Source organism: Tenrec ecaudatus, chromosome 8, assembly GCF_050624435.1.
Source record: "Tenrec ecaudatus isolate mTenEca1 chromosome 8, mTenEca1.hap1, whole genome shotgun sequence".
Taxonomy (NCBI): domain Eukaryota; kingdom Metazoa; phylum Chordata; class Mammalia; order Afrosoricida; family Tenrecidae; genus Tenrec; species Tenrec ecaudatus.
The window spans coordinates 40,191,242-40,210,503 of record NC_134537.1 but is presented as its reverse complement, the minus strand read 5'-3'; the positions used below and the strand labels follow the sequence as shown (position 1 = coordinate 40,210,503).

The following is a 19,262-nucleotide window of genomic DNA, read 5'->3' as shown; positions in this document are numbered from 1 at the left end:
TATTCTGTGGATGACACATGATTCAAACGAGCACTGACACATTAGTCAATACTCCAAAAGTTTGAATACTTCCACACAAGTATATTTATATCCTAACTATAATCATGTATTATTCTCCTATTAAGCATCAGAGATTGAGCCCCAGATTATTCATGAAAAAACAAGTTCATTCCCCCTGCTGGCACAATGGGCTACACACCGAGCTGCTAACCACAAGATCAACAGTTCAAAAACACTGCTCCATACAAACTTGAAATTTCAGAAACCCAACGAGGCAGCTCTATTCTGTTCTGTGGGGTCAGAATTGAGTCAATGGCAGTGATTTTTGTTTAAGGGCCTGCATTAAGCTTATAATCTAGCAGAAAATCAAATAAACCCGTTCAAAGGTTCTTTGGCAATAGATAGAACCAAACCAAAAAGAACTATGATGTTGAATATATTCTATGACTAGAGTATTCTTTTGAAATACACTATGATCTCCATAAAAATATGGGCAAAGGATACCCACCAACAATTTACATGTTAGCTAACATACAAATACGGCCTCAGTAGTAATCAAAGATCAAGTGTAAGTTTAAAAAGAGCTTCGTCCCACATGCAATCTTAAACACTACTGGTAGAAAGTAGTTTTAGATATATCATTTAGTAATACTAAAGATGTCAATATGCTAATGATATTTTGATTGCTCTTAGGGGGGGAAATGACATTAAAAATGCAGGATTCATAGTAAAGGTTTAAAACTTCCAACAACTTACCGTTTCAAAGCTGCCTTTGTGCATCAAGTCGATGGGTGGCCGGAATAGATCAGCAAGAGTAGTTAGCTTCTTATCTATTGCTCCTCCATTTCTTAATTCTTGTTCTTGGCGAACTGCAACACAGGAGAATTAGCCATGTAACACTATCAAGAATCGCAACAAAACACAAAAACGGAAGCAATTATTACAAGATCTAATGCTGTTACTGAAACAGAAGGTTAAGGAGTCCTAAGACTTGTTCTAGATTCAAAGGCAAGAATAAACACAGAAACTGAATTTAAAATGAAGTCAATCAAAATCAAGTTCTTCATATCTTCAAAACTAACTTTAGCACAAGAAAAAACTCCTGTTTCATCTGAGTATGATCTTAATTCCCTTTCTATTGTTTCTACTTACATTTCCAGTTTTAAAGGATTCTGGTAGTGAGAGATGATGCTCACCATGTCACGTTCTCCCCGAAGGACACAGGATTTCCTGGGTGACATGAGTCCCTCTGGTTGCCCTTCAATTCTCTCTGAAAATTCTAAAACCTTTTTGTACCTCAATGAGCTCGTTATACATCAACTACAAAACCAAGCATGGTCCAAGAGTTTCTCATATATTCTCAGTGTAACGTCTTTAAGATCCCGTTGCTAAATGACTGATATCCTCAAAACATGTCAAGCCGTTCATTATAACTTATTCTACAGACATATAAACTATCCCGAAACAACTATGAATAGCCAAAATGTTAATAGTAGCTGCGAGGGGGTGAACCTTTTTCTTTTATGACAGGGCTTCAAAACACATGTGGAAAGGCAGATTAAAAGATAGTGGAATTCATTCACAAACTTTTTGAAGTTCCTTAGCATTTTTCAATCCCCCACAATAACCATTTTCATTGTAGTCATTTCTTCCATTGGTATGTGTTAGAATCCTGAGGGAAATGCGTTTTTAGTTTATTGTAGTCAGCACTTAAGTGCTTATTCAGATGCTGATTATCTAAATTTATAAATTACCAGGTTCTTATATAAGCTCCACTGTTCATATTATGTTGCTATCACCAAGTAAAGCAAAGCAAAGCAAAGCTTGGACCAATTGCTCAAGGGGAGCATTAATAGTAATTATAAACAGACTTAATTCATACTTTCACTTTTTAAATAGGTAAATCTTCAAAGTTATTACTATAGGTTTAGTATTTTTTAAACATTTTATTAGGGGCTCATACAACTCTTATCACAATCCATGCATATACATACATCAATTGTATAAAGCACATCTGTACAGTCTTTGCCCTAAACACTTATTTTTCTATTTTTACATGTTATTAGGGGCAGGTTTAGTATTTTTAAAGTATGTAAAGCAAAGCAGGACCTCAACCTATCACGGAATAAGTGGGTACTTCCCTCCAATCATCACGGCTTCTTCTACTTGAGAAAGAGAAGTTCCTGACTTAAGTTCTAAGTTACATTTAACCTCACTTTAAAGTGTACAAATGGGGTTCTAAAATTAACTAGTCTTAGAACCCCCACCCCTTGTTGGTCAGTTTGCAGTACTGTGGTGGCTTGTGTGATGCTGGAAGCTATGGCACTGGTGTTTCCGCTGCCAGCAGGCTCACCCAGAGCACACAGCTTCCAATGGAGCTTCCAGACTGAGAATTAGGACAAGGAAGGAGGACTCTGCTCCCCACCTTAGAGGAAGAAGTCACTGAAAACCTTTTGCACAGCTTCAAAGCACTTTCAAATACTGACAGCCTAAACAAGGGAAGCAGAACACCATCAGAGATACTGCCGGCAGATGGACCCCTCAGCTCCAAGGGCACTGGAAATGTGGCTGAAGAGATGATTTTTTTGGAGGGGAGAAGACCATGGTGATGAGAATCTGGTAAAGCACTTGTTTAAACTGTGGAAGTGAAGCCTTCTGGGTCTTCATTTGCTCTTGGGGCAGGATTCAAGGTAAAGAGAAACAGCTACAAAGAGTATCCAATGATTGAAACTTGGAATGCAATAGTTGACCTGATGAGCTGTGGGAGGACATCAAGAACATCATTCATGAAAAACATTAGTCCTTAAAAAGACAGCAAAGAAAGAAAAGATCAAATTGAATGTCTGAAAAGATTCTGAAACTTGCTATTAATCTTAGAACAGCTAAAGCAAATGAAAGAAAGGATGAAGTCAAGAAGCTGAACAGAAAATTTCAAAGAGCAGCTCAAGAAAACAAAGCCAAATATATATTTATTTTATTGGGGCCTCTTACAGCTCTTATCATAATCCATACATATACCCATTGTGTCAAACACATCTGTACATATGTTGTCATCATCTTTTTTCAAAACATTTTCTTTATACTTGAGCCCTTAGTCTCAGCTCCTCATTTTTTCACCCTCCCTCCCACACCCTTGATAATTTATAAATTATTATTCTTTTCATGTCTTACACTGTCCGATGTCTCCCCTCACCTATTTTTCTGTTGTCCGTCCCCCACCCCCAGGGAGAGGATTATATGTAGATCACTGTAATTGGTCCCCCCTTTCTCCCCCACCTTCCCCTGCCACTCCTGGTATTGCTACTCTCATTCTTGATCCTGAAGGGTTTCTCTGTCCTAGATTCTTTGTAGTTCCAGCTCTTACCTGTATCAGTGTACATCCTCTAGTCTAGCTAGATTTGTAAAGTAGAATTTGGATTTTGAGAGTGGGTGGAAGAAGCATTAAAGAACTATAGGAAAGTTACAGGTTTCATTGGTGCTCTACAGCACCATTGGCTCATCTCTTCCCCACAACCCTTCGGTAAGGGGATGCCCCGTTGCCAACAGGTGGGCTTTGGGGCTCCACTCTACACTCCCCTCCACTCACAATGATAAGATTTTTTGTTCCTTGATGCTTAATACCTAAACCTATCAACACCTCATTATCACACAGGCTGGTACACTTTTTCTTGTTGCTTCTCAGCTAGATGGTCGCTTGTTCATCTTCAAGCTTTTAAGACCCCAGACGCTGTATCTTTTGATAGCCAGGCACCATCAGGACAAAGCCAAATATTTTAACAAAATGTCCAAATATCTAGAACTAGAAAACCAAAGGAAAATAAATGCCGAGCATATCTGAAACAGAAGGAACTCAAGAAGAAATTCAAGCCTCAAATTGCAATTTTGAAAGATTCTATATGCAAAACATTGAATGATGCAGGAAGCATTAAGCCAGTGCCACAAGGTGTGAATGCAACATCCCGGCGTGGATTAGGGAACCAGTGGAGAGGTCTGGGAGGCTGGACCCAGCACCAAAAATTAAGTGGATTCCTGCCCCTCCCCCAAGAAGAATTTGTTTCAAAGGACAACATTGATTCTGCAGGTCCGGAAGATGGACTTATCTGATCAGAGCACACAGGAGCAGATGAAGGGGCAGGAGGAGACAGTGAAACACAGCCTGGCCCATGAGGCCGTGAGGATGAAATTCCTGATTAGAGCAGCCAGTCCACAGAGAGGACAATATGGCTGGTCCTACTATGAGACATGATGCCCCTCAGTGACCAATGGCGCTACAGGGGACAGCACCGGAGACACAGTGTGGGAATTGCACCTGACCTGATCCCACCACACCGAGGAAAAGCACTGGGGGAGTGCAGCGGAACAGCAAGGGAATGGAGTGACAAGGTCCCCAGGGAATGCTGAAAGTGGACTTTGGGGCCAGAGCGTGGTGCCCCAACAGACTGGACTGGAAAACACTCCTAAAGGCCAACAAATGATCCTTGAAATAACTACAAGCTTTTCTTTCTTTGTGTGTTTTGTTCTTTGTCAGTGGTTTACTGTTGTGATTTTGTTGTCTGGTTGTATACTGATGCTTTGTTTTCCTCTGTCTTGTTTTTGTGCATGTTATTATCTACACAGGTCTGTCTAAATAAGACAGGCTGGATGAACTATCTGGAGGAAATACAACAGGACCAAGAGTTCCGGGGGGACTTGGGATAAGGGAATGTGAGGGGGGGGGTAAGAAGTGGTGTTAACAAACCCAGGGACAAGGGAACAACATGGGACCCAAATTGGTGGGGGGGGGGGGTATGGCAGGCCTGGTAGGGAATGATCAAGGGTAAGGTTATGTAAAGAAGAGGTATAGCTGTAACCCAGGTGAAGACGGAGCATGATAGTGGGGCAGGAGGAAAGTCAAGGGAAATAGAGGAAAGAGCTAGGAGGCAAAGGGCATGTGTAGAGGTCTAGACAAAGACATGTACATGCAAAGATAAATATGAGGATGGGGAAACAGATCTATGTGTCTATATTTATAGGTTTAGTATTAAGGTGGCGGAAGGACCTTGGGCCTCTACTCAAGCACTCCCTCAATGCATGAATACTTTCTGCTATTAAATTTGCGCTCTATGATGCTCACTCTCCCGACACAACTGCTGAAGCCAAAGTGGGTGAACAAGTAAATGTGGTGAAGAAAGCTGATGGTGCCGGCTATCAAAAGAGATAGTGACTGGGGTCTTAACGACTTGAAGATAAACAAGCGCCCATCTAGCTCAAAAGCAACAAAGTCCACATGGAAGAACACACCAGCCTGTGTGATCACCTGGTCCCGAAGGAATCAGTTATCAGGCATCAAAGAACAAAAAATTATATCATTGGCTGCACACCTCCATGATACGATCACCGAGGACAAACAGGTGCATAAGCAAATGTGGCGAAGAAAGCTGATGATGCCCGGCTATCAAAAGAGATAGTGTCTTAGGTCTTAAAGGCTTGAAGGTGAACAAGCGTCCATCTAGCTCAGAAGCAACAAAGCCCACATGGAAGAAGCACACCAGCCTGTGCGATCACGAGGTGCCAAAGGGATCAGGTATAAGGCAACATGCAAAAAAAATAATAAAATACCATAGTGAATGAAGGGGGAAGTGCAGAGTGGAGACCTAAAGCCCATTTGTCGGCCAAGGGAGATCCCCTCACAGAAGGGTCTAGGGGAGGAGATGAGTCAGTCAGGGTGCGATGTAGCACGGATGAAGAATATAGCTTTCCCCCAGATCCTGGATGTTTCCTTTGCCCCCCCCCCCCCCCCCCACAGCCCCAACTACCATGATCCGAATTCTACCTTGCAAGGCTGGATAGAGCAGAGGTTGTACACTGGTGCATATAGGAGCCGGAGGCACAGGGAATCCACGGTGGATGATACCTTCAGGACCAGGGGTGTGAGGGGCGATGCTGGGCGAGTGGAGGGTGAGTGGGTTGGAAAGGGGGAACCGATTACAAGGATCTGCAAGTGACCCCCTACCTGGAGGACGAACAGAGAAGGGGGTGAAGGGAGACCCCGGATAGGGCAAGATATGACAAAATAATCTATAAATTATCAAGGGCTCATGAGGGAGGGGGGAGTGGGGAGGGAAGGGATAAAAAAGAGGACCTGATGCAAAGGGCTTAAGTGGAGAGCAATTGCTTTGAGAATGATTAGGGCAAAGAATGTACAGATGTGCTTTATACAATTGATGTATGTATATGTATGGATTGTGATTAAGAGTTGTATGAGCCCCTAATAAAATGTTAAAAAAAAAGAAAAGATGGAAAGAATGCAAGGTCACTGTATCAGAAGCAACTAGACAATAGTCCACCATTTCAGGAGGTAGCAGATGAGCAAGAACCATTGGTGATTAAGAAGTTCAAGCTCAAATAAATGTACTAGCCAAAAACAAGGCTCCAGGAATACCCATTAAATTGTTTCAAAAAGCCGAAGAAGCACTGGAAGCATTCACTTGTCCATGCCTGGAAATATGGGAGAAAGCTACCTGGCCAAATGACGGTAAGAATCCCTATTTGTGCCCATTCCAAAGAAAGGTGGCCCAGCAAGGTGTGAATGCAATCTCCCGGCGTGGAGTAGGGAACCAGTGGCGAGGTCTGGGAGGCTGGTCCCAGCACCAAAAATTAAGTGGATTCCTGCCCCTCCCCCCAAAAGAATTTGTTTCAAAGGACGACATTGATTCTGCAGGTCCGGGAGATGGACATATCTGATCAGAGCACACGGGAGCACATGAAGGGGCAGGAGGAGAGAGTAGAGCACAGCCTGGCCCGGCAGGCCGTGAGGATGATGTTCCTGAGTAGAGCAGCCAGTCCACAGAGAGGACAACATGGCTGGCCCCACTATGAGAAATGATGCCCCTCACTGACCCATGGCGCTACAGGGGACAGCACCAGAGACACAGTGTGGGAATTGCGCCTGACATGATCCCACCACACCAAGGCAAAGCACTGGGGTGTGCAGCAGAACAGCAAGGGAAGGGAGCGGCAAGGTTCCCAGGGAATGCTGAAAGTGGACTTTGGGGCCAGGGCGTGGTGCCCCAACAGACTGGACTAGAAAACACTCCTAAGGGCCAGCAAACGATCCTTGAACTAACTACAAGCTTTTCTTTTGTGAAGTGTTTTGTTTTGTTCTTTGTCAATGGTTTGGTTTTGTTGTCTGGTTGTATACTGTTGCTTTGTTTTCCTCTGTCTTGTTTTTGTGCATGTTAGTGTCTCCACAGATCTGTCTGAATAGGACAGGCTGAATGAACTATCTGGAGGAAAAACAATGGAACCGACAGTTCCGGGGGGACTTGGGGTGGAGGAGGCTAGGGGGGTAAGGAAACGATGTTAACAAACACAGGGACAAGGGAACAACATGGGACCCAAAATGGTAGTGAGGGAGGAGTGGCAGGCCTGGTGGGGAATGATCAAGGGTAAGGTTGCGTAGAGAAGAGGTATAGGTGTAGCCCAGGTGGGGACAGAGCACAGTAGTGGGGCAGGAGGAAAGTCACGGGATTGGAGGAAGGAACTGGGAGTCAAGGGGCATTTATGGAGGTCTAGACAAAGACATGTACATGCAAAGATAAATATGAGGATGGGGAAATAGATCTATGTGTCTATATTTATAGGTTTAGTATTAAGGTGGCAGAAGGACCTTGGGCCTCTACTCAAGCACTCCCTCAATGCATGAATACTTTCTGCTATTAAATTTGCGCTCTATGATGCTCACTCTCCCGACACAACTGCTGAAGCCAAAGTGGGTGAACAAGTAAATGTGGTGAAGAAAGCTGATGGTGCCGGCTATCAAAAGAGATAGTGACTCGGGTCTTAAAGGCTTGAACATAAACAAGCGGCCATCTAGCTCAGAAGCAACGAAGTCCACATGGAATAACACACCAACCTGTGTGATTGCGTGGTCCCAAAGGGGTCAGTTATCAGGCATCAAAGAACAAAAAATCATATCATTAGCTGTACACCTCCATGATACGATCGCCGAAGACAAACGGGTGCATAAGCAAATGTGGCGAAGAAAGCTGATGATGCCCGGCTATCGAAAGAGATAGTGTCTGGGGTCTTAAAGGCTTGAAGGTGAACAAGTGGCCATCTAGCTCCGAAGCAACAAAGCCCACATGGAAGAAGCACACCATCTGGTGCGATCACGAGGTGCCAAAGGGACCAGGTATAAGACATCATGCAAAAAAAAAAAAGAATATATATATATATATATATATATATATATATATTCTTTTTTTTTTGCATGATATATATATATATACGTGTGTGTGTATATAGTGAATGAAGGGGGAAGTGCAGAGTGGAGACCCGAGGGCCAAGTGTCAGCCACTGGAGATCCCCTTATAGAGGGGTTTAGGAGAGGAGATGGATCAGTCAGGGTGCGAGGTAGTACCGATGAAGAACACAGCTTTCCCCCAGATCCTGGATGCTTTCTCCCCCCAACTACCATGATCCGAATTCTACCTTGCAGGACTGGATAGGGCAGAGGCTGTACACTGGTACATATGAGGGCTGGAAGTACAGGGAATCCAGGGTGGACGATACCTTCAGGACCAGGGGTGTGAGGGGCGATGCTGGGAGAGTGGAGGGTGAGTGGGTTGGAAAGGGGAAACTGATTACAAGGATCCACATGTGACCTCCTCCCTGGGAGATGGACGGCAGAGAAGGGGGGAAAGGGAGACTCTGGACAGGGCAAGATATGACAAATAACAATCTGTGGATTATCAAGGGCTCATGAGGGAGGGGGGAGCGGGGAGGAAAGGGAAAAAAAAAAGAGGACCTGATGCAGAGGGCAAAGTGGAGAGCAAATGCTTTGAGAGTGATTAGGGCAAAGAATGTACAGATGTGCTTTATACAATTGATGTATGTATATGCATGAATTGTGATAAGAGTTGTATGAGCCCCTAATAAAATGTAAAAAAAGAAAAATAAATGATTAGGGCAAAGAACGTACAGATGTGCTTTATACAATTGATGTATGTATTTGCATGGATTGTGAGAAGAGTTGTATGAGCCCCTAATAAAATGTTTTAAAAAAAAAAAGGTGGCCCATCAAAATGTTCAAACTATAGAATATCATTAATGTTGCACATAAGTAAAATTTTACTTAAAATTATCCAACAACAGTTATAGCAGAAGTGCCAGATGTTCAGGTGAGATTCAGAAGAAGACGTGGAACAGGATTATCACTGCAGAAGCCAGATGGATCTTGGCTAAAAGTATGGAACACCAGAAAGATGTTTACTGATGTTTCACTAACCATACGAAGGCATTTGAGTGTGTGGGTCACAGTCTTCCCTTGAGAAGAATGGGAATTCCAGAACACTTCATTGTGTTGATTCAGAACGTGTACATGGATCAATAGGCAGTTATGCAAACAAAACAATGGACTACTACATGGTTAAAAATCAGGAAAGGTGTGAGTCAGCGTAGTATCCTCTCACACTTGTTTAATCTATATGCTTAGCAATTCATCAGAGAAGCTGGACATTATCAAGAAGAATGCTACATCAGGATTGGAGGAAAGCTTATTAAAAACCTGCGGTATGCAGATGACACAACCTTGTTAGTTGAAAGTGAGGAAGAACTGAAGCACTTGCTGATGAAGATCAAGAACTGCAGCCTTCAATATGGATTATAACTCAATGTAAAGGAAACCAAAATCCTCAAAAATGGACCAATAGGTAACATGATAAACAGAGAAAAGATTGAGGTTGTCAAGGACTTTGTCTCACTTGGATCCAAAATCAAAGATCATGGAAGCAGCAGTCAAGAGAACAAAAGATGTACTGCATTAGGTAAATCTGCTGCACAAGACCACTTTTGAGTATTGAAGAGCAAGGATGTTACTATGAGGACTAAGGCACACCTGGCCCAAGCCCTGGTATAACAAAGTGCATCATATGTCTGTGGAAGTTGGACATTGCATCAGGAAGACTGGAGAAGAATCGATGCATTTGAACTGTGCTGCTGCAAAAGATTATTAAAGTACCATGGACTGCTCAAAGGACACACCAATCTGTCTATTGGAAACAGTATAGCCAGAGTGTTCCCTAGAGGCAAGGATGTGGAGACTTTGTCTCATATACTCTGGACATATTATTGTCAGGAGAGACTGATCCCTGGAGAAGGACATCATGTTTGGTAAAGTGGAGGGGTGGTAAAAAAGAGGAAGGCCCTCAACAAGATAGATGACACACAGTGGCTTCATCAATGGGCACAGGCACAGGAACAACTTGTGAGGACCATGCATAAGACCACGCAGTGTTTGATTCTGCTGTGCATAGGGTCACTATGGGTCAGAGCCGACTTGATGGCACCTCACAAGAGCCTTAGAATCTGTAACAATGTTTTAATTATAAAGGTGCTTCCTTAGGAACTTAAAACTATACTTATTATTATTAAATTTCATATCAAAGAGATAATGCATGATTATATTGTACTTGGAAGAGATAAATGATAAAAGCAGTAGGTAGTAATGTGGCTCATAGATACCTACTAGTTTCAGTTTGAAAATCCCGGAAACCATCAAATATTGAACGTGCCGGCCGTCGTCTTTTAGGAGCTTTGGGAAAAAAAACAGAGTCGGTTAACAATTTTAAAATATTAATTTTGAAAATAAGCTCTAGAATTTAACTATAAATATTACAATAGATTCATAATGGTACCCTCCTTCCAAAAAATTAAACTTCCAAGTTATGGCCCAGCTATGAGACTTGTTCAAACGTGCACAAAAGAAAATAAAATCAACCAGTAATATCAGCAAGAAAGATTCTGAAGATGACTCCACAGAGAGATGAAGCCACATCAATGCTTAAATACTCAACTCAGGTCTAAGGCAGCGGGTTCTCAACCTGTGGGCCATGACCCCTTTGGGATGGGTCAAACAATCTTTTCACAGGGGTCACCCAATTTATAACAGCAACAAAATTAAAGTTATGAAGTAGCAATGAAAATAATTTTATGGTTGGGGGGGTCACCACAACATGAGGAACTGTATTAAAAGGGCCACGCCACTAGGAAGGTTGAGAACCACTGATGTAAGGGATCTGCTAATCTTAAATTCTAAACTATTACATTTTGATACATCTTAGTACGTAAACACATTTAGTCTTCTAAATATGAAACATTTTTAAATTTGAGGAGAAAATAAAATCCCACTTATCTAATGCTTTAATTACAAAATACTCTCTAAAAAGAATCAAAGTCCCTGATAGCGCTGTAAAGTGTATACTACCCAATCATAAAGTATTTCACACATATGGTTGAAACAGCAATAATCAAAGCAACATCTCCCTATGTGCATGTATTCTTAAGCTTCCCTTTAATGATTCTTTCAATTTAGGAACGTTGACTTAAAAGTCGGGTCAGCATCACAGTAGACCAATGTTTCAAATAATGATTATTAGCAAGATCAAATATGAAGAAGTATAAAAAAGATGCCAGCTATCTTTTCTTTTTTTAAAATAGTTTTATAAGGGGTTCATATAACTCTTATCACAATCTATAAATACATCAATTGTGTAAAGCACATTTATATATTCACTACCCTCATCATTCTTAAAACATTTGCTCTCCACCTAAGCCCCTGGCATCAGCTCCTCCCCGCCCCCCAAGTACCTTTGATAATTTATACATTATTTTGTCATATCTTGCTCTGTCCGACGTCTCCCTTCATCCACTTGTCTGTTGTCTGCCCTCCAGGGAGAAGGTCACATGTAAATCCTTGTAATCAGTTCCCCCTTTTCAACCCACTCATCCTCTGCCCTCCCAGTAGCGCCACTCACACCACTAGTCCTGAAGGGATCATTTGTCCTGGATTCCCTGTGTTTCCAGTTCCTATCTGTACCAGTGTACATCCTCTGTCTAGCCAGACATGCAAGGTAGAATTGGGATCATGACAGTGGAGGCAGGGAGGAAAGGAAGCATTTAGGAACTAAAGGAAAGTTGTATTGTTTCCTCATTGCTACATTACACCCTGATTGGCTCGTCTCCTACGAGACCCTTCTGTAAGGGGATGTCAGTTGCCTACAGATGGGCTTAGGGTCCCCAATCTGCACTCCCCCTCATTCACAATGATATGATTTTTTGTTCTGATGATGCCTGATAACTGATCCCTTCGACACCCCGTGATCGCACAGGCTGGTGTACTTCTTCCATGTGGGCTTTGTTGCTTCTGAGCTAGATGGCCACTTGTTTACCTTCAAGCCTTTAAGACACCAGATGCTCTATCTTTTGATAGCCGGACACCATCAGCTTTCTTCACCACATTTGCTTATGAACCTGCTTTGTCTTCAGAGGTTGTGTCGGGAAGGTGAGCATCATAGAATGCCAATTTAATAGAAGAAAATATTCTTGTCTTAAGGGAGTACTTGAGTGGAGGCCCAATGTCCATCTGCTACCTTTATACTAAACCTATAAATATATGCATATAGATCTATTTCCCCATCCTCATATATAAATTTATTTAAATATGTACATGTCTTTGTCTAGACCTCTATAAATGCCCTTTACCTCCCAGCTCTTTCCTCTATTTCCTTGGACTTTCCTCCTGTCACACTATCATGCTCCATCCCCACCAGGGTTTCAGCAATTCCTCTTGGTTACATTACACTTGCTCATGCCCTACTAGGCCTCCCACACCCTCCTCACCACTGATTTGGATCACTTGTTGTTCCCTTGTCCCTGGGTTTGTTAACACCACTACCTTTCCCCCACTTCCCCCTCTCCCATGTCCCCCCAGAACTGTCGGTTCCATTCTTTTCTCCTCCAGACTATCTTATTTAGACAGACCTGCCGCGATAACATACACAAAAACAAGACAGAGCAAAACCAAGTAACAATATACAACAAAACAACAAACCAATGATACAAAACAAAACAAGAAAGAAAAGCTTGAAGTTAGTTCAAAGACTGTGTTTTGGTCTTTAAGAGTGTTTTCCAGTCCAGTCTGTTGGGGTACCATGGTCTGGTACCCAAAGTCCACCTTCAGCATTCTCTGGGGATCTCTCCGCTCCATTCCCTTGCTGTTCTGTTGCACCTCCTTAAGTGTTTTGCCTCGGTGTGGCAGGATCAGATCAGGCGCAATTCCCACACTGTGTCTCTGGTGTTGTTTGTCCCCTGTAGGGCTATGGGTCAATGAGGGACCTCATGTCTCATAATGGGGCCATCCATGTGGTCCTCTCTGTGGACTGGCTGCTCTAATCGTGAACATCGTCCTCACAGCCTGGTGGGCCAGGATGTGCTCCACTCTCTCCTCCTCCCCCTTCATCTGCTCTGATCAGATTATGTCCCTCTCCGGAAGCTGCAGATTCAATGCCGTCCTTTGAAATAAATTCTTCTGGGGGAGAGGCAGTGTCCAAGCAGTAGTTGGGATTGGGGCTAGCCCCCCAGACCTCTTCACTGGTTCCCTACTCCATGGCCTGCATCTTTTCCAACAATATGCATTTGCATTAAGTAGTATAACTATCTCTACCTAAGACTATTAAGTATGTGTATATCAGTATTTATGTTAAAGAATCATATTATGTGAGAAAAAGGATTTGAAAAAAGCTTTTTGTAATGCATTTTTTCCAGTAAGCATTACTTGTACATGGCTTTCTTTTTTTCTCTTTAAGAACAAGGTAATGAAGGCATTCCATTCAATCTTAGAACTATTTTGATCTAGGACGAATACAATCTGACAAAGAAAGTCTGTGTAAAATTCGTTATCTGGTATTTTTTAATCATGATACTTAAGAAAGCAAAGGTTCCCTACATGAGGAGGGTTCAAAATGTTTGTGGAAAGAGTGAAATTTTTCCCATGAACTTTTGAAGTTCCCTTGTATAACGACAGACACAGAACAGTATAAAAGAATTTAGAGAATAAAAATAAAGTCATACATGTTCAACTGATTTTCAACTGGAGCTAAATTCAATCTTCAGGGAAAGGAGAGTTTCTTCAATAAATGGTGCTGGAAAAAATTGGATATGCAGAAAAATGTACCAGGACCCAATTCTCAAGCCACAAACAAAAACAAATTAAATGCAGACACAAGTCTGAATCCGACTATGAATTCCCAGCAGAGAACAGGCTAGACAAGAGCATCAAGTTGCTGTGATAGGTTATTCGATGTTGTTAGGTTATCCGCTACCGTGACAGAGGCGCAAGCAGCAAAAGACAACACAGAGAAACACAGAAAACCCTACTTCTGACATCAAAAATACATGACACAGGAAGAACAAAGATGGAGAAAATCATTGGGAACAATATATTGGAAAAAAAGTCTAAAATCCAAAATTCCTACAGTACTTCTAAACTTAGCAAGAAAAAAAGACAACCTGCAAAAACAGGTGAAGAACCTGTACTCATATTTCACCAACAATATTATTCAAATGGCCACAAGGCACATAAGTTAATCAAAGTCATTAGCCATTAAAAAACCAAAACAAAACATTGCCATTGAGTCCTTTCTGATTCACAGTGACCTTACATGGGGTTTTCCAAGGCTATAAATCTATGAGAGCAGATCTTTCTCCCTCAGAGCAACTGGTGGGTTTGAATCTCAGTTAACAGTCCAACACTTACTCTACAGCACTGCCGATCTCAATTCTGCAACTCTGAGACAGAGAAGGCTGTAATCTTTATGGAAGAAAATGTTTGCCTGTATATAGGTTGGTGGGTATGAGCCACTCACTTTTTGACCTTTAGGTTAATAGCTGAGCATTTTAACCACTGAGTCACCAAGACCCTCTTTAACAGCCAATGTTGTTGCTGTCAAGATACACTGAGTTCCGATCCACATGTGACCTCTTCCCTGGGAGAGGGACAGCAGAGAAGGGGGGAAGGGAGACTCCGGATAGGGCAAGATATGACAAAATAACGAGGTATAAATTACCAAGGGCATATGAGGGAGGGGGGAATGGGGAGGGAGGGGGGGGGGAAAGAGGACCTGATGCAAGGGGCTTAAGTGGAGAGCAAATGCCTTGAGAATGATTGGGGCAGGGAATGTATGGATGTGCTTTATACAATTGATTTATGTATATGTATGGATTGTGGTAAGAGTTGTTTGAGTCCCTAATAAAATGTAAAAGAAGAGAAAAAAAAAAAAGATACACTGAGTTCCAACTCAAAATGACCCTATGCACACACACTAAAACAAAATACAACCTGGTCTTACACCATCCGCACAATTGTTACTTACACCTGAGTCACTGCTGCAGCCACTGTGTTAATCCATCTTACCGAGGGGCTACCACCTCTTTTTCATTAACCCTGTACTTTAACAAGTATGTCTTTTTCAGAAACTGGTGCCTCCTGATAACAATCCAAAGTACAAGAGACAGAATACTGATATCCTCACTCCGAAGGAGCGTACTGGCTGTAGTTCTTCCAAGGCACACTTGTTCTTAAATCTGACAGTCCGTGGTCTACTCAAGATTCTTCATCAAGCCCATCATTCAAACAGATCCACTCATCTTTGGTTTTCTTTATACTTTGATCCAGTTTTTACACTCATATGCGGCAACTGAAAATATTGCTTTCACTAGGTGCTTCTTGGTCTTCAAGGTGACATCTTTGCTTTTTAATACTTTAAAGGAGTCTTGGGCCGCAGATAATTTTAATGTATTTTGTCATTTGATATTTTGGCTTCTGCTCCCACAGATGTTGATCGGGGATCTGAACAAAATGAAATCCTTGACAACTTCAAACTTTTCTTTGTGTACCACGGTGGCGTCTACTGGACCATTATGAGGATTTTGGTTAGTGGAATTCAAACTGAAAGCTGTGGTCCTTGAGCTTTATCAGTGCTTCAAGTCCTCTTCACTTTTACAAGCAAGGGGGTATCACATTCTGCCTACCAAAGGTTGTTAGTAGGCCTTCCTCCCACGTTGGTGCTACATTTTTCTTCCTATATAGTCGAGCTTTGCTCAGAATAAGATTGAATGCATATGGTGAAAGGATACAACCCTGACACATCCCTTCCTGACTTTAAACCTTTGCTTCCCTAGGATTAGTGCCCGCTCTCTCCTGCTGCCCAACCAAACTTCTCAAAAAAAGAGGCCGATGCCTGCTCCCTCCACTGCCTTACAGGGACATGCTGTGGTAGCAGCAGCAACTGCCAGACCCCCACGTCCATCCAGTCACACAGCCTTCAAGGCCCAGACTAATCATCTCCACCACCCTACTGGCCAGGTGAAAATAAGCTAAGAGTCAGACTCATCTCTTTCCCAGGAGTTGAAAGACAGAGGGAAGGCCCTTCAGCCATGGACTTGAGAGGGAAAGGTCCTCAACATCACAGAGATGAATCCTATGCAGATTGCGGCATACAACACAAAAGCCACCAGTAAGCCGAGGGGAGAATGGTGTGGAGCCAAGACTCACCCAGGGACACCAAGTGGGCCCAATGAGACAAACACAGAGAGAAACCGCAGTCAGTTCTTAACCTCACTGGGGTAGATTTCCAGCTACTAGAAATCCAGGAGCCCCATCATCATTTTCAAATAACCGCACTCCCCCTTTTCAGAGGTACTAACTTCAATTAAGTCCATATTCCATGCAACCATGGAAGAGAAAAGCCCTGACTGAAACAGCCCCTATCTTGTGTAGCTTGCCTCTTATGTAAGACATTCATTCCCTCTTACTGTTCAAAGGACTGCTGCTGGATCTATGTACATGTTCTGTAAGGGCACAATCAAGTGTTCTGGAATTTCCATTCTTTAGTATATTGCCATGGTTTGTTATGATCCACACTGCCAAACGTTTTCATATAATCAACAACAAAACATCTTTCAATGCAAAACAACAACAAAACATCTTTCTGGTATTCTCTGCCTTCACACAAACTCCATCTAACATTTGCAAATGGGTATCACAACATTCTGCTCTTGAATGCAGAGCGACAAAGTTGGAAAACAAAAAAGGATTTTGATAGCTTTTTCAGATACCTGTGGACATCTTTGATAATATACCAAAACAACAAGTGGTAGATTCTTAAGGATTAGTTGCAAAGTTAACCTTATCAATTAACTTTTCATCTGTTCCATTAAACTCCACTAGTGTATATGGTAGGCATTCGCTAAGATGGCTCCAGTGGTTTTTACATCCTATATTCACATTCTATGTATGAATTGCATGGATAGAATTTAATGGCTTGCTTGTGTTGAATAAAGTGAGGCAGAGGTAAATGAATGATTTCACTTCTAAAATTAGATTATATTTTGGGCTATCCTCTCTGGCTTCCTCCTTTACTGTTTGGGGTAAGAAGTTACTGTCTCTGGTCAACAGTCACATGAATCAGCTCCTTCCCGAGTCAGGTATCTGAGATTACTATGGCGCTGGCTATACCTTGACTAACACTTTTATAGGAGACCCTGAGTCAAAGACAAAATGACCCAGCTAAGGCACAGTGGATTCCTGGACTAAGGAAAATGCAATAACAAATGTTTTTTTATGTAACTTTGGAGCTTTGGGGTAATTTGTTGTAGACCAATAAGTATCTAATACAATGTGCTTCGCACTCTATAGATCTTTTACCTATACACAATTTTGTAGCAGCATACAATAGCCCTTTGACAATCTGTTAACCATGTTATATAACTATGTCCAATATTAATGTCATTAAACATTTTTTAGATCACATCTGTTAATATCATCACGGATCTCATCAGAAAGTCTAAAGCTGTCATACTCACAGGGTGGAGACAAAGGCCCTGAAAGAGATGGACTGACAGAGAGGCTATAACAACGGACTCAGACATAACAGCAATTGTGAAGCTGGTAAAGGGACCTACCTGGCAGTTGTTCCTACTATACATAAGCTCACTACATCTCTAAACCAATTAGATGGCACTAACACCTGAAGCCAAAGAATGATGGTGTGTTAGCAATCTTTCAAGGAAAACTGTGTTTCATGAAAAAAGCAGCTAACTACGCTCACAAATCAAACAACCGAAGTACTTTTCCTTATGGCACCCATCGTACTTCAGTATACAAAAGTGTTTTATGCACACACCCTATCTTATCATAGAGAATATTAAAAAGATATCTATCCAAGGGTCAATATCTAATAAAATAATTGCCATCACATCATTAAATAAAACTATACCCTTTCTCCACCAAAACGTTTGTGAGTGTATGACAGTGGCAAACTCAGTAACTAACAGCAATTTGGTATCACTGTTTTGATTCAACTAAGATGATATCAGTTAAATTCACCATTACCTCTAAACCACTGGTACAAATGTCAATAAAGAACAAAGACTACATTAACATTATTATGAAAATATTGACTTTCAAGACCCTTCTGAAAGGTTATCAGAGAACTCAAACCACACAAATTGCTGCTTTAATTAACAATGATATAAAACATAGTTCTCCAGAAGAGTCCCTTGTCAAGTTATAATAAGATCTAACTAACAATGAAAGTTAGGACTGCCTTCCTAACTGCATAAAGTCATTTTCATCCTAATTTTCATCTTTTTCCTTAACATTCGACAATCCAGAAAAAAAGGGTAGAGTTTCAATGGAATTCTTTTGTCTCTTTTGTTCAAAGAGCCTGTCTTTTTCCTTAAAGGGAAAATAAAGCTCCCAAGGACATTGTTCTTCCACTCAAAAATCTATTCATAACTTTTATATAAAAAAATAAAATTATGAAAAGTACCTCATTTCTTCTGGTATGTAACAGCACAATGACTGGTTGAACTGAACAGTCCAGAAAATATATGTACACTTTGGCATGGCAAGCAGATCTTATAGTTTTCTTCCATCCACTTTTATGTATTTTGGAATATGGAGGGTGTATTCCTTTATTCATGTTACAATCAAATTCCAATACTACCTAAAGGTCTATTGATATGATTTATTTAACTATAAACATCTTTTTCTTATAAATTAGTCCTCTAGGTTACCTAAAAACCTTTTTATATAGGTCTCCTGTTCTCAATTTTCAATACAAAGTATTTCTCTGGGTTATTGTTCTTAATATGTACAATATACATTTATCTATTTGCTCAACCAGATTAAGACTCTATCTCCTATGTTTTTTAATTGACTAAGCCTTAAAATACTTCATTCATGAATGGAAAACAAGTTCATTACACTAAAGCTATAAATTTTCTTTAATTCTGACTAAAAGCCTCATTCACCGTGTACCAGATTGATATGCTTTGTGTTAAGTTAGGAGGTACTGTTTCCTTAGTTCAAAATAGAAATAGAACTTCTAAAAATTAAGAGGAACAATTAAGTATATCAAGATAGTAATATGGTAATTTAG

At 41.4% G+C, this 19,262-nt stretch overlaps 1 protein-coding gene across 1 annotated transcript in view; it reads right to left on the bottom strand.

Moving 5' to 3' along the window:
* The window catches only part of UBXN7 (UBX domain protein 7), a 74,098-nt gene that overhangs the window by 27,606 nt on the left and 27,230 nt on the right, over positions 1-19,262 (bottom strand). Inside the window, exons 4-5 of the mRNA XM_075556261.1 lie at positions 10,508-10,573; positions 757-869 (exon numbers count right to left, since the gene is read on the bottom strand). Of these exons, the coding sequence (XP_075412376.1) occupies positions 757-869; positions 10,508-10,573 (179 nt within the window). The remainder of the gene's footprint in view (positions 1-756; positions 870-10,507; positions 10,574-19,262) is intronic.